A 17,252-nucleotide genomic window follows, 5' to 3' on the forward strand; every position below is an offset into this window, starting at 1 on the left:
CTTATTCTGGTACTTCTTTTGTATTTGCATTGTGCATTGCTGTTCGATTTCTGTATTCTTCCTGTTTACCCAGTGAGGTAAACAGAAACTACTGAGGATCTTAAACAAGCCCTATTAATCTGCATTCATTGGGCACACTGAGATCTTAGAAATTACATGAAAACACACTTTTGAAGAAGACCTAGTGTTGTCTGAGGATATAATTTGCCTGCATAAGTGACATACCAGCTATAGAGAATGAAGTCAACTGTGTATCAACATGTTAGATTCATCCATGGCATAAGAACAACCTAATCTTCGTTTGCCATTTTTCAAAAAAATTGTCAACTATGAAAAAATCAGGCTTTGTCATTGTCTCAGTAGCAACGCTTTAGTTGACTCACCTAATATGCTCTGATTGTCCTTTGGGTCATATGAGCAAGATTCTAGAACCAGACTGCATTTTTATTGCAACAAATGCTTCATCAACAATTGCATCTGTCAGCAGGCACTTTGGACTGTAATTATTCACCCCTCATAGTTACTCAGACGTTAACTATATACTCCCTGGCTGTCTTTGCTAGAAGTAGAAATCTTTCTTTACTTGTCAGTGAACTACTCTATGAGATGTGAATTGGCTTATATTCTGTTGTGTGAGTGATCATTGTTTCTTATAGTATCACATCAATGATTACTCGTTATATTGTTATATGTAAGTTCAAATATTCAGATGATAAGTCCTGAGTCGATTCATAGCATGATTGAAACATTCTTAAAAAAATTCATCTGGAATATCTTGATAAAATCAATGATGGTTTACATCCATGAGATGGCCACTATGACGTCTTGTATATGCTTGGATAGCTCCTCATGAAACTCCACTTCCAGTCATCCTTTGAGAAATAAATTACTTGGCTAGTGAACCCTCCTATGATGTTTTTCTCACATAGCTTTTCATTTTTTTGGAAGTGTCATGAAATGCAGAGATCTGGTAACTCTCTATTTCCAACATTTGAATTACTCTATATTCATTCTCCACTTTACATACATTGTCTTCATAGTTCATACTTCAATAATATACTTTAATGCTACTCTTTGTGTCTATTTTAAAAGTTCAAACTGAGTGTTCCATTCTTTCAGACTTCTGTGTTATTCTACTAGGTCAACAACACCAAATGTGTGAATGTTATTAATATTATTATGGAAATCCTTCATGGATAACATTTGTTTCTGTTTGAGGAAGTTCCTTTACTCTGCAAAGAATGATTCCTGTAGGAAAATTGAAACATCTTCTTGAGCTGTAATCATTTGTTTCCATGGCTATCCCTGAGATAGCTCTGATCATTTTTTGGTAAATCAACAATCCCATGCAAGCTTCCACTGATTGTAGGCAACCCTTTAATAATCCATCTTTATCCCAAGGTCACATTCAAGCTTTTAGTTCAGGGAGTCAAAACATCTGAACTGTGAGGGTCGTTGTTACCATATCATTTGAGTTATATACTTAATATTTGAGTAAATAAGGAGGTACTTGTGGTGGTTTTATTTCACATCAATTGGGAAAATGCATGTACATTTTTATCTAATTTTGTAACTAATTTTTTTATGTTTTGTGACAGATGCATCAAGTGATTCTTCCTTTTTTTGTTGGTCTAATTGTAACTCCTCCTACACACAGCTTGGAAGGAAGCCTGCTGGTATATGTTTCTCTTTCTCATACAGAATGCTAATAGCTCAACCACAAGGGATAAATAAATGTAGAGTGTTTTAATAAATCATTCAATTTTTGTATACAGTTTATACCTGACAATTATCATCCTAACATTGTGCTAATCTTTAGTTCAGTTCATATGCTTCCTTTTCAAAGAAGATGCATAGGTTTGCATATGGAACCTGATTTTGTTGCCTGTCTTCAATTATTGCTATATTCAATCAACTTTTCACGATCTTATGTTTTTCATTCTTCTTGTTATTGTGAATGCAGAAACCTGATAATTAGTAAGTGGCATACTGAATATTTAGATTTAGTAAAACTATACCATTCAACTAAAGGAATACCATGTTATTCCAAATTTGAACTCATCAAAATGTCATTAGTTAGCCTTGATTGCAAAGTGAGAAAGCTACAAACAGACAGTACTTGCACAACTAGGCTCAGCGAGTTACTAGAAACTAGCTGGCAAGCAGAAAATTTTATATTTAAAATAAAATTCCAAATTCCATAATTCTATTTTTCCATTATGTGGATTTGAACTATTTTTCAACATTTTCCCTATCTGTGTATTCTATAATTTCAATTCTTATGCTTTTAATTTTAATTGGCATGTTCTTTAAATTTATTTTATGAATTTATTTGTACTTTTTTATTTAGAAGTTTTGCCAAGTCCCAAGTCTAAAATCTTTGGGCTTCTGTTTTTTTACTGAATGTGAGTTTTCAATCTATGCTCATTTTTATCCTGGGTGATGAAAATTGATAAGCTACAAGTAAAATATAAATATTTGGTTGAGAAAAATAAAATAAATATATCAATCAACACAGAACTCCCACTTTATTTCCAATTGGTAACTTACGAAAATTTAGCAGTTGTATGGCACTATTTCAGTTAGCCTTGGTAGCAAACTGGCTAGAGTAACGAAGACGAGGAAGCTATGCACACTTCTTTAGCGATCTGATTAGTGTCCAGTTTCATACACAAGGTTAGGCATAAAAAATGAATGAAATTACTGGAATCTCTTTCATTTGTCCAAGTATACTACTGGTAGCCAACTAACAGGTTAGAGGTATGTAAATGAAATCTGTGCATGTCTGCAGCAATCTGGTTGGTATCCAGTTTAACATACCTTTAAGTCAGAGATAATAAAATGAAGAAATCCTGGAAGCCCTTCCATTCGTTCAAGTGTGCCAGAATAATTTTTGAAGCAAGCATTCTCCCTTACCCCATTAGAAAGTATTTTCTTCTCTCAGGCTATCAAATAATATTTTTTTCATTTTTGGTTTGTGCAAGCACAATTTGAAGAAGGAAAAAACGAGTAGTTTTCCAATGGTTTTAGAGAGACATTCTTTCCACATCTCTTTTTTTGTGTTATATCCTTAAGACAAATCCTGATGATATTTCCTGTCTGACTCTTTTTCAAATATTCCTTCCTCGTACGGACACAGATAGATATGACTCTTCAAAATTTACAATGATTTTCTGCAATTTTACTTTTATTGCAGATAACTTGCCATCATAAACTCACTTTTAATTCTGTTATATGATGAATCATGTTTGCAGTATTTTTGTTTTCATATTTGATAGCAATTGATATATTTTTTCTTCAAACAGGCTGGAAGGGATCTTAAATTTCTCAGCTATACCATGAGCTGCAACTTCTGTGTTTGTAGCCTTTTGTTACTGGTATGAAATTGCTTTCCAATACTTCTTTGGAGCTTTCTAATATATTATATTTTCTTATGATCAAATTCGTTGAATATTAGTTTTGCTTCCCATTTTCTTTCTGATAATTTCGAACTGAACTTGATGCTTGCAATCAGATAATATAGTAATCAAGTTCCAAGGAAATTTAATAAACAATGGAACAAGATTCTGAGTTGAAGAATGAGTTAGGCACATGCAAAACCAATGTCTAGCATTTTTATTAAATGAGGCATCATCACAGATTTTGTTGATTGGCATCATGTTTATGGAAGTATTATTTTAGTGTGGTTGCTAATCATTTTTCCAGCTTAATTATTGTGGAAACATCATTTGATAGTAAAAGTAAACAGAATTCAAAAGGTTAAAGTTTCTCTTATTATTGAGGTGATTGTTCAAAGCTTATTGCACACTATGATAATTTTCCTCACAAATCAGTGCTGCCTAAACTAGATTTTAAAAAAGAAAAAAATTACTTTCTCTGTCCAGTAAATCCGACTAACATGTTTTGCATGCCATTCATATTTTCTTGTAATTTTCTGTTTGAACAAGTTAGAAATGGCTTGGTTGGTATCGTTTGAGTTGTCACCTGCCTTGGACAGATGTTATCTATGAGTCTATGACATCTCCTGCAGGTCTACCTGTCTCAAAGATGTGCATCTGTCTCCAAAATGTGTTCCGCATTCCAGAGTAGGCATCTTTGGGTTTGGATACTGAAAATTAAATACATTTTAATAAATTAATATTCAACATGTGGCATGATGCTTGGTGCTACCTGTCTTTAGCATCTCCTGAACCATCTTCTCAATCTCACCTTTTTGTATATATGTATATCTGTGAGGTCGAATGTTGGGTGGTTGGCTCCTTATACTAGTTGAATGGTATGATCATGATTCCTTTTAGGAGGAAATCTTTTAGACATATCTAGAAAAACCATTGAGTGATGATCTATAATTGCTTGCAAATTGTGTTGGTTAGGATTATTTGATTGATAGTTTGCTAATGAAAACAATTGGGCCACAAATCCATTGGCCCCTTTGTTAAGAATCTTTTGAACTTGAAGAGAGCTTACTATTTGCATGCACTTTGCACACAACCCTCTTAATTCAATCATCCCACCTTCTGAGTGAAATCTAATGAATAGTTATTGGAAGTTTATTTCAGTTGTTCCTAATGTAGTGAACCACTTTACACCCAACTCTATATCTACTATATCCATGGGAATAACAAACGTTGGGCAAACAAGTCATACTCTCATGTAGTCAATTTAATGCTATAACAATACCCTATTTGCAATTTGGACTTGAAATTTTGGAGCAGTACATATAAAACAATTTAGACAAGTAGCTAGTTTCTTGTTAATGAACTTGTGAGTGCTTCCCAAATCCATCAATACTGTTACTCTCATTTTGTAGGAATCCCACCAACTTGAGAGTTTCTGGGGTGCTAACTCCAGCAAGTGGATGACAAGAAGTGGTTGATTGAATATCTTCAAATTTCTAATCTGACTCATTCTCACTGTCTAATATTGCTCCTCGTCTACCTCATTCGGCCATTCAATATACACCAATTTATTTTCAGTACATTTATGTCCTCAACTGCATTTGCTATCAATAATTAAAATATAATCCTTTTGCTCTCTTCTTTTCAATTTGTTGTGGAGTCAGCCTAGTAGGCTAAGGAATTGACTGTGTAGGGGATATTTTATCTCTTATGTTTACTCAACCTTGCGTTCTATTTGCCTCAAACATTTCTTCCACTTGCCTTGCAATAATCATTGCATGTGACATAGAATATGGATACCTCATATTTAAATTTGTCCTTTAAACCTCCTTGGAATAATTCCTTCAAATTTTCATCTACATCATTCTCCACTCATAAAAGAAAAGTTGGAAATTTAATGAATATAATCCTTTACCATACCTTTTTTAAACTTGTAAATTGGCTGTAGCTATCCATGAAATTGTCACCATAATGTGTAGTGAGTGCCTCCTGGAAAATAGATATAACAATACATCTCTTCTTTTTCTTCTCTTCACATTTCAATAATACCAAATGAATTGGTTAGGATCTAAGTATAAGAATTTCATCACAACCTCTTGTTGACAGTGAACATGATGAAGATCAAAGAAATGCTCTCAAAGCCAATTAGTTGGATCTTTGTCATTGAACTTACATGTATCCATCTTTGGTGTGAAGTCCCTAGCCGCAGAGTTATTTAAGCGATGTCCAGCTTGAATTGTAAATCAAATCCACAAGCAGTACATCCCCTAGAAACTTCATCTTTCTCCCCATTCTTATTATGTGAATCTGCCTTTTAGAGTTCATACCAAAGAAGCAATAGTCTGCAAAATATCACGATTATATCCGATTAATCCCGAATCTTGGAGCCAACCGATTTATCCCCCAAAAATATCTGATTCACGAAAGTATCGTTGACCCAATTTTAATTTTTTTTTGCATTTAAATTGCATTAAAATCATGTTAAAAATCCCCAAAAATGGCAAAAAAAGTGAAAAAAATTGTTGTAAAAACTCACAAAACCCTAGAAAACTCATGAAATTATTGAATTGCTCAAAAATAGGGTTGATTCGAGACGGAATCAAAGTCAATGTGGAATCAACGTTGAAACAGTTTGTATTTTGTGCCTTAGTTTTCTTTCTGACATCTAAAAATCCCTAGATAAAAGAGTGAGAGGAGCAATGTCGATCACCAACCGAATTTGAAAGGGCTTCAATCATCCTAAATTGTGGGGGGCATATGAGATAGTGTCAAAGCAGCTGGCATATCTGCTCTAAATTGCAGCTTCAATATGACTCAAGCTCTCTGCAAACACCGCCTCATGGATTTTGATGCGAACAAGTATATAATTAATATTCTACACTAGCTTTAAAATTAATACTATTATGCACTATTATAAGAGAGACCATTTAAAGAGGGTCTCTTCCCACGAGGCCATTTTTGGGGGGTTCGTCATTCCTCACACTTCACTTGTTCAAACTCGTGAGGTCAATGGCATAGTGAAGGTAGAAGGCTTGCGAGTTCAATGGCCCAGCAAAGGTAGAAGGCCTGTGAGCTCAATGGCCCAATGGGGGTTTGAATCTTGGTGGCTGCCTCGCCAATAGAGTGTTTCTACCATGACAGTAAACGTCTGAAGACATATATAATATATATAGATATAGATATATGATTTATAATTTATAATTGATATAGTTAATTTTTGCTCAAAGCCATACAATTCATTATGTGAGCAATATATCCAAAGTGCTCCATGAAATAAATCTGAATGTCAACAAACAATCTTACATACGTGTAATAAAACAGCTTCCAACACATAATCATTAAAATTTGTCTCTACCTAAAATAGTAGTTGCAAGCATGGTATTGCCAAAGCTAGTGGCTTGCTAATCTTTTATGTCAACTAAACAAATCCCTTTTGTTGAATTCTACCCCATATAAAAGACTTACTAATTGCCATCAGGGAATATAAAGCATTACAACTATGGAATATGATTTGATATTCTTTCTCAAATATTGAACTACCCCTGGAATACTCCTTGCCTCAATCACAATGAAAGTCTTGGATCAGCTCAAAATGGCTTCCACTTTTACTAAATTCCTAACAATTATTGGATCGCTGTCTGATAAATTTTGATCTCAGCTACTTCATAGAGTTAGCTAATCTTTGATCTCGGACAACTATTTGGTGTATTTGGTAACTGCACTTTTAAAAAGTTAACTAAATATTTGCCTATGTAATCAGCAATATGAATATAAACAACAAAAATCTATTTTCTACAATTCATGGGCGAAACTCTATTTTATTACACTCTATATCTCTATGCTATGTAAATGCCCTAATTTAAAAAAGTAGTTTGTGTCTATTCTTCTACAATTTTTCACGATTTTGTAAAATCCAAATTTTTACCCATTTTTTCAAAAAATCTTATACTTTTGGTTTGCCAATTTTTTCCCCAAACGATTTCTGCTGCTATGATATAAAGCATTGCAATTGTGGAATATGATCTGATAAGTTTTCTAAAATATTGAATTAACCCTACAAAATTCCTTGCCTCAATCACAGCGAAATTCTTGGATCACTTCAAAATGGCTTCCACTTTTACTAAATTCCTAGCATTAGCTGGATTGTTGTCTGTTAAGTTTTGATCTCAGTTACTTCGTAAACTTAGCTAATATTTGATCTCGGACTTAGACAACTATTTGGTGTATATGGTGACTGCCCTCTTAAAAAGTTAACTGAATATTTGCCTATGTGATCAGCAATATGATATAAACAACAAAAAATTATTTTCTACAATTCATGGGTCAAAACTGTATTTTATTTGCTCTCTATATCTCTATTTTTGTCTCTTTTCCTACATTTTTTAATGTTTTTTTTTTAAATCCATTTTTTTCAAAAAATCTTATACTTTTAGTTTGCCAATTGTTTCCCCAAATGATTTTTGCTGCTATGGTTCATACCACTCACAAGGTATCTATATTCCTCAATAATGTATTGATACTTGCCTTCGCTAATAAAATATCTGCCTTAAACTTGGTGATTTCATCCTTGATATAATTGGGAGAAATCTCTTCAATTTCTATATCATCCTTGTTTGAGGATTTTTTATTGGTGTGAACGTGGTATATAACCTAACTAGTTTGATATTAGGTCCTTTTCTCACTTTAATGCTTAAACCTACTAAGGTCATTTACCTTTTGTGTCTTACATCATAGGGTTAAGACATTTGTCACAATCTTAGTATGTCCTAGGGTTTCCTCATTGTATATTGTATAAATTTCATTTTTGCATCTAATGAATTATTTGGCTTCATAGCATTTCTATTGCTTCTCTCTTATGTGGAAGTTTGTTTTGGTTGTAGGTGATCCTTGGCTTGTGTGGGGTTTATCAACAACTCTTGCATGGTAGTATAGCTCTAGATTTGCCATTCCCCTCCTTCTTTATGGAGAGTTTTGGACAAGAGCTTTCAAATGGTGTATTTCGGTGCATGAGCTCAAAATGCCTAAAAACTTACAAATCAATAAAAAAACTTGATTGGATTTGGCCTTGGAAAAATTTGGAGCTTTCTTTGGGGGGTTTGCAAAATTTATGTAATGTCCCCTTTGAGGAGTAACTAGTGGTGACTGTTTAGCCTATTTTATTTTCATAGGCTAATGTCAAAATAAAAAGGGGAATAAATTAAATTAATCATTTAAAGTTGTCCCATGAAGTAACTTTTTTGCGGATAGCTTTATTTTAATTAATTTTACAAAGTGACTTGAGTGGAAATTAAAAGCACATGTTAAAAAAGTCACTTTATTAATGAGCTTAAATGAAATATTTGAAAATGATAATTCAAAAAGTCCTTTGAGAATGTTTTTAGGGAAAACATTTTGGAGCAGCTGACATAGAGCAGTCTCAAAAATTGAATGATGGTTGGTTAGAAAGGGAAAAGCAAGCCAAGTTATTGGCCCATCAAGCGAAGCTCCATTTCAACACATTTGTGACATTCACCACTCTTTACATGATGATGAGCAAAGATTGGCCAATTCAGAAAAATCAGATGTTGATCATTTTCTTGATGGTAATGATGATTTTATTGACAACACTCCTAGTGGGCCAGCCACTCAAGAGTTGTCTACAATGGGCATTGAAAACATCCATAACTCATCTTTGGCTATGTCATCGATTTCTTATGACATGGCAGCGATCTACTTGTTGATTGGTGATTTATTCTTCATAGATTCTATACGGGATAGTGGTTGTCCTAGTTGGAATTACATTACAATTCCTGAATTTTCATGGTCTACATCAGCTATTCAGTTACTTGGGAATGTCTGCAGGCATGTTTATTGGATGAACATGGAGTATGAGATGGGATTCTTTGGTTTGCATTGGTATGATAACACCAATGATGTCATTTAGATTGTTGGTCCGAGTTACAACAGCGATGCTAGGTGGCCAATAGTGTTGGTTTATTGGATTGTGGGAGTTCATTCCAACATTTTCTTGTTGGTCTACCCCCATTGGTGGTTGTTTCATGGTGTTTGGTTGAGATATTTCTACTTCATCTCATTCAATAGGTTTGATTGTCTGGTTTGGGATCCGATAGTTGGCTTCAATGTTGCATTGGCACTTCAAGATAATGGTGAGTTGCTTCAGGTATTGAGGTTATATGGCATTTATATCAGAATGAAGCAGCGGAAGCATACAGTATTCTACCTACGATTAGTGTGGAATCCTAGTGATACAGTGATGCATTGCTTATGGACAAGCAATCTCCGAGAAGGGAGGACTGTAATGTCCCTTCCTTAGGTAGTTTAGACTATAGCATAGGTTGACCTACTATCAAGGTTCCCATAGGTCAGTAGACTGGTTAGGGGACCCAACTAGGCGCTGTGGAACTTAGCAAGGATTTTAAAGAGCCATTCCAAACAATTTGAGGAAGTCTCCTATTTTTTAGGAAGGTTCCTAATTTTTAGGAGACTGATAGTTGCCCTAATGACCACCTAGAGGGTGGGGAGCACAACAAGAGGTCTTTAGAGTAGTCTTGGATGATCAAGGACAATTTCCTAAATTTTAGGAGGATTCCTATTTTTTTGGGATTGACTGGAAGTTCACCAAAACGCATCAGGAGACCTTTGGGATCATTTTGGAGGCTTTGGTTGTAGTTCCTATTTTTAGGGAGGATCCCTATTTTTTAGGAGGGGATTAGCAGTGGCCCTACTATATTTAGACATCACTAGGATGGCATGTGCATTCTCAATTTTCAGTTCAGGATGACTAGGTGATGTGGTTTGAACAAAAATTAAATATTAAAGTATTGACTTTAATATTCAATTAAAATAGAGTAAAGTGATTAATGTCACTTTATAATAAATTATTAAAGTAATAAAGGACCCCTTGTCCTAGTTGAGAAAATGTTGTTTTAAAAGAGAGCCATTGAAGGGGTGTTAGCTCATGAATAAAAATGATTTAATAATTGCATAATGGGCCTAAAATGCAACACCACTTTTGAGGAGACATTATTTTATTTAAATGACTTTATTGATTTTGTAAAAAGGCCCCAAGGTGAACACCCAACCTTGAGGAGGAATTATTTTATAAAATAAAATTTAATAAAGTATGCAAGAAAGCCTAATTAGGGCGTTGTACTTTAAGAGGTCAATAAAGTAACATGACGAGGCACTTTTTGGCATTCTATTCTTTGAGCTTTGAGGAAGGGTTTCAGCAGCAGATCAGCCTTCTGGGAATGAAAATTCCCATTGAGAATCATGAATTGGACGGAAACCCAGTTCACCATTGAGGGGAATCTACACAAGGTTTTCATTAGTGCATCTTTGGATCATTTTCAGTTTGATATTTCCAAGTTTCATTCATATTCAAGGCACCTAGGGTTTGGTGCATTAGAAATCAGAATTGCTTATTATTTTGGTGCTACCTGGAGGTCGATTTGAAATTGTTTGGTTGCCATTTTCATTAGGGTTTCAAATAAAATTATTTGCAGCAGCATTGGATCAACCTAGGTAGATTTGAAGTGGTTTGTGGTCTTCCCTTCCAGCCATACTCTTTCCTAAGGCAGTCGTACCTCTCTTCCAACAGGTCGTACCATGAAGAGGTTGATTGGGATTTGGTGAAGGGTTTTCATTATCAGAATTCACATCAATTGTTTGATCTCCATTGGATGCCATAATAAGTTGTCGGAGCTGTTCTTAAGCATATTGAATAATACCAATTTTGGATATTGGTCTTGCTTGCAAGTCCAGGTGTGGGGTTTGATATTTGCAATGTTGTTTCAGACCTTGTCTTCATAATTATTGCTGACTAAAATAATACCAGATCTGGCAAATTCAGTGCATCTCTCTTGTATTTCTCATGGCTTCATCAATAAAACTTGCAAGGGGTTGAGCATTGGAATTCCGGGTATGAGACTATGTTGTTTGGGGTTTCCAATTCTTTAAATTGAATTTATTTACTTGCTGTCCTTAAAATCAGAACTCAGAAATTTATATCAGTTCATTATATTTTTACCAATTGGGTTCAAAGGCACTGTTTATTTGGCATATGTTTCTTGGTTAAACCTTGTTCAATCATTGGTGTCTAAAACTCAAACAAAAACACCTGAGAATATCCCAAAACCTTCAATCAGCAAAAGTCAAAAATCTGAAAAATTAGATCAGATTTGGTTGGGGATCTTTCACCTATTGCTATTTGGACTATCTTAGAGGGTCTCTTTGGTAAGATGAGGAAATTCAAGTTGGAGAATGAACTAATGAGTCTAAATTCTAGTGATTTTGACAATATCCAAGACTTCTTGTCTAAGCTCAATTCTCTTAGATTGGAGTTATCTAATTTTGGGGTAGCTAAAGAAGATGAACAATTGATTCTCTCTATTCTTTCTAAGCTTGGACCTGATTATTCAATTTTTGCCTCTACATTCTATGCTACTATAGATGCTCTTGGTAGTGCACACAAAATGCCTTCTCTTGATGAATTTGCAGCTCAAATTACAAGGGTGTAAATGTTATTCGATTTTCAATTTCCAAAATGCAAGTTATATTCAAGATTAGTTATCTTCTTTGATGTATATGTTATTTCTTAAATAATGGATCTGATTATTATCTGGTATGATGCGGATAGAGGAGGAGCATTTATCGATTTCAATGTCCTTCTCACAAATGCCGATTGATATATATATATGTATGCAAGGGAGATCAAGCAATACCTTGACGTTAGACATGACCGATCAAGATATTACTTGATCGCACCTTTCAATTATCATTGTATTTACCGATCGGTGTATTTAACAAGTCACCCGATACTAATCGGCGTGTATACCATAAGCAAATCACCCGATACTAGTTGGTGTGTATACTATAAGCAAGTCAACCGATAACAATCGGTGTATATAGTTATAAACTAAACCCGATAACAATCGGTGTCATACGATTCAATGTGAACTGATACCAATCGGTATTCTGTGCTATGATATTTATAACCGATAATTATCGGCAGTTTAAGTATTGATTAAGAAACCAATATTGATCGGAATTTGCAAGTAGGATTGAGTGTATATAAATCGAAGAATAATCATCAAATGAAGGAACAATAGCTTGAAGTCTTCATCATAGTCTATCGATAGGATAGATGATTGATTGAGAGACTTCATTTATCTCTCATTCAATCATTTATCTTACCGAGGCTCTCATGCATTAACAAAGGGAACAAGCAAAGTTGGCACAAATGGGTACATTGAAGCCTTCAAAACCTCAAGGACTTCTCACAAAGGACTCCACTCCAAAGGCTTCAAGTGGTAAAAGAAAGTAACAACATAAGGATACTAAGTCTAATGAGGAAGATAAGGATTCTCCTTGCAAGCATATTCCTGAGTCCAAGACCTCTTTTAAAGAGGACTCATCAAACAAGAAGAAGATGAAATGTGCTTATTGCAAAAGACAAGCACATGATGAGCATAAGTGTTACACTAAGAAGATTGATAAGCTTACACACATTCTTCAAAAGAACAACATCAAGTTGCCCTCATCAGTGTCTCCTCCTCCATCATCACAATCGGCAGCTTCTACATCTACACAGTCAAGAACCACAAGACTTTCACATGGCATTGATGAAGGGTAATGCACTCATGAATATTACACATCCTATATATGGGAGATAGCTTCTTGATTCAGGTGCCTCTCGTCATATGGCATCTTCCATGGATATGTTCTCTTCTTTTGGGCCTTGTAATTCTCCTAACATATTGGTGGGTAACAACACATACATGAAGGTTTGTGGGAAAGGTTCTATTGATGTGGGAGAGGGGACATTTAATGATGTTCTTTGTGTACCATCCTTGACCACTAACCTCCTTTCAATTTATCAAATTACTCATGAGGCACAAGGTAAGATGGTGGAGTTTACTCCTGATTATGTCTACATTAGGGACATGGAGACTAGAGATTTCATAGCTACAGGAGTTGTGGATCATACTTCTAGATTGTATTCATCTTCTCTGTTGAAACAATGTAGCTTCGGTAAGATAAATGATTGAATGAGAGATAAATGAAGTCTCTCATTCAATCATCTATCCTATCGATAAATCTACATGCAAATGGTAGACATCATAATCATCTTTATAAGCATTTCTATCATCGATCGAGATATGATCGTATTTGCTATGCAGTGATTTCATTTATATGCTGTGATTGTAATTGTTTCTGCATATCTATTCTAGTTGTCATATGACATAACTACAATAGTTATCGTATTAACATATTTTTGCTCTTATACTGATCCATAATCGGGTTGCATTTACCATCGATTACCATGAAATAGCAGTAAGAATAAACCGATTAGTGATCGGTTAATGATAACTAAAATTGCATTAGAATCTAATCGATTCATTATCGGAATCAAATCGCATTAAATCACAAACCGATTGGCATCGATTATCATTTGTTATGTATTGGCATTTATATTAACCGATAGTTATCGGTTTGCATTATGAAGAGGCACCACCCTTGATCAATGTTGTCGGGTAATTAAGCAATAAGACATTTAATGTAATTAGAGTTAATGACGGCAGTTAACCTGTCGGTTGTCGACAGTTGACATCGGGTAACTGACCGGTCACCTTTATATATTAGCGAGTCCTTGGTCATGGAGGGAGGGTTAGTATGGTCATTGTCATTGTACTGACGTTATTATGAATCAATGAAGATCGGAGTTTCTTTATATTCTGTCATGTTGTATTCTGTTATGTCTATTATTTCTGCAATGCATTGAATTACACTTTATTGGCAAAACATTTGGCGCCGCTGCCTAGACAAACTCGGGAAAAGGAGTGGATGGCGTACGGACACAATGGGCCTACCCGCGAGCAAGATTAACCCTGAGGCGGACGATGCACGAACAGAGCTCTACGACGGAGAAGATACTACAACGAGGGAATTTTCAATCCTGCTCCAGGTGGCCATCGAAACCTACGTCAATCCTGCTTCAGGTGGTCATCGAAACCTACGTCCGAAGAGAGGCCACGGAGGCGGAAGTTCCAACAAGTGTCGTGTGGACCGCACTGGAAGTTAGCCCTGCGGTGAATCAGTTGATGAACCACCTCCCCCGATTGCTCGCACAGGTCTCACTCGCACAGCGGGCTCGCCTGGAGGAAATTGCTTGCGAAGAACGACGCCAACAGATCCTCCTACAGTATGAAGAAAACAACTGTCGTTGGGAAGCGCAATAGGATGGCATGCGACGGGACACTTGAACCTTGAGCCGTACGGGGCGGAATAAAGAACACTCATTGTAATAATTATGTCATATTGTTGACAGACTTGTATCCCACAGGATGAATGAATAAAAGTGTTCTACTTTTTATATGTCGTTGTTATATATAAAGCCGTACGGGAATTAATGCCCAATACATTGAATAAAGACAAAAATAAGTAAGAGTATATAGATGAATGTGCAGTAGCCCAATGTGCCTTGATCCTTGAACAACAAGCGGAAAGGCGACAGAGGTATAAGCGAAGGGAGGAGGAATGCTTTGAAGGGGATGGTGAGGCCGACGGCCACCCACGGAGTCGGGAGGAGTTACTTGCGGAAACCCGCCACAGGATAGAGTGTACTAAAACTCAGTTGAGGGACTTGACGGACTTGTCACGCACACCAGAGGCTAGGAAAACTCCACGGAGTGGGGAGGAGGCAAGGGAGGGAGAAGACACCGGGACTGCCAGGAGTGTCGGAGGGACACTGGGGCATGGCGGTCAAGCACCTCTTACAGGATCTAACCCATCCGGAGTAGGACAACAACCACCAGTAGTAAAAAGACAAGGCATGGCGCAAAAACAAAAACTTCCAAAGTTCCATGGGGATGAGAAAGAAGACCCTGTCCGCCACTGTCGCACTTGTAAAATAATTTGGGGAGCGAATGGTGTTACCGATCAGGACGAGTGGGTAACACAGTTTCCCGCAACCCTAAGGGGCGTGGCCATTGACTGGCTCTCCGATATGGAGAAGGCTAAAATTAGCACATGGCTTGACTTGAAGAAGGAATTTCAAGCGGAGTTTCGTCTCCTAAAAGACGATAATGAGTTCGTAGCCGAAATTTATGGCACGAAACAGAGGAAGAACGAGACGGTTTGAACCTACAGCCGACGGCTGAAAGAGCTGCTAGGAAAAATGGAGAACCAGCCCGCAGACGGACTGAAAAAACGGTGGTTCGTGGAAAGTCTGAAGAGGTCTCTTAGTCAGAAAATGAAGATCGTACCTCCCTCTTCATATATCGATGCCTATAATAGGGCAATGGATTTAGAAAGCGAGCAGAAGATGTCCAAGAAAAAGAAAAAGAAATCCTCGTCAGACGACGATTCCTCTTCTGACAAAAGTAGTAGCAGTGATGACGAGTCTAATCGGAAGGTACGGGCTCTCCAGAAAGATATGGAGCGAATGATGAGAGAGATGAAGGCGACCAAAGGAAGCACAAGCAAAGCCGACGAAGGGGATTTATGGTGCACGGACTGCCGCAGCAACGGACACACCAAGGGGTCTTGTTCGAAGAAAGCATTTTGTGATATTTGTTAGATTGCCGGACACCTTACCAAGGATTGTCTGTACAATATGAGGACCCGTAACCAACAGGTTCTCTTTACGGAATCGTCTGCGCCAGCCGGCACGTCCCAGCCTGCGATCAACAATGCGTCATCTGGTGGCTATCGGAACAATAGGCGAGGAGGAAGAGGCAATAATAATAATACTAATAATAGAAGCCGAATCCAATACGACGCTAAAGGGCCGCTGATGATACAATGTCGGGCTTGCAACCAATGGGGGCATTTTGCCAGGGATTGTACGGCGGAGGAAGTACCACAAAAACTTTGCAAGTGGTGCGGTCCGGGGGACCATGACGATGGCAACTGTTCGAAATCTGGAGTGAATTTGTTGAATGTAGAAACGGAGGATGTGCTTGCCATAACAAGATCCAAGACGGAAGTGGCCACTTACCCAGATCCTCGTATGGAAAAACGAAAGGCACTGGAGGCACGAGTGGAATTGGAGAAGGAGATGTCGACGAACAAGGACCCACACGGGCTTGCAGGTACTTCTCACTCTGAAGCAGAAACAAATATTATAAACCAACTGCTACAGGTCGAGATACCTGTCAAAATGAAGGATCTCCTGGAAAGTATGCCACACTTGCGGACGACACTTCTGCAATCCGTATTGATAACCCCAGTCGGCCGACCAACACATGGAAGGGACAACCTTGGCGAGACAGCGGTAGACCCATTATCCCTGACGATCAACAATGGTAGACACCCAGCAGTGGTGGAAATGGGTATACTGGGCACCATCTTGACCGACACCATTGTCGACGGCGGGTCGGGAGTAAATGTCTTGCCAAAGGAAACATGGAAAAAATTGGGCAAACCTACTCTCTGGCCATCCACCTTTAATTTATTGGGAGCAGACCAACACGGCATCAAGCCGCTTAGCACACTCATGGCGCAGCCAGTGACGATCGGAACACAGCCATTTGTCTTGAACTTTGCGGTCATCCCATTGAAGAAGGGGGGATATGATGCCATCCTTGGCAGAGGCTGACTGGTGGCGGCAAAAGCAAACCACAATTGGAAAAAGAACACCTTGTCCATGGAAAAGGCTGGCAGAAGATATATCATTGACCTCAAAACCCAACTGGTTAGTGAAGAGTTGGCATCAGAGTCAGAGTCCGACGGGGACGACGGTACGGACGAAGGGAAGGATGGCAGGGAACCAGATGACGAAGGCATCTTAGGAATTCAAGCCTGTTCTGAGGACGAGACGGATTCTTTGAGAGGGCTCTTCCATTGGCAAAT

At 37.2% G+C, this 17,252-nt stretch overlaps 1 protein-coding gene across 2 annotated transcripts in view; it reads left to right on the forward strand.

Annotated features, from left to right (window-relative positions):
• The window catches only part of LOC131070133 (protein DETOXIFICATION 46, chloroplastic), a 214,964-nt gene that overhangs the window by 148,901 nt on the left and 48,811 nt on the right, over positions 1-17,252 (forward strand). For both annotated transcript variants that reach the window (XR_009371584.1, XM_058005665.2), the window contains 2 exons: positions 1,599-1,676; positions 3,306-3,377. Coding sequence is in view for 1 of the 2 variants with exons in the window: in XM_058005665.2 (XP_057861648.1) it covers positions 1,599-1,676; positions 3,306-3,377 (150 nt within the window). In the remaining variant the exon portion in view is untranslated. Of the gene's footprint in view, positions 1-1,598; positions 1,677-3,305; positions 3,378-17,252 lie in introns of those variants that run through there.

Source organism: Cryptomeria japonica, chromosome 1 (assembly GCF_030272615.1).
Source record: "Cryptomeria japonica chromosome 1, Sugi_1.0, whole genome shotgun sequence".
Lineage (NCBI taxonomy): Eukaryota > Viridiplantae > Streptophyta > Pinopsida > Cupressales > Cupressaceae > Cryptomeria > Cryptomeria japonica.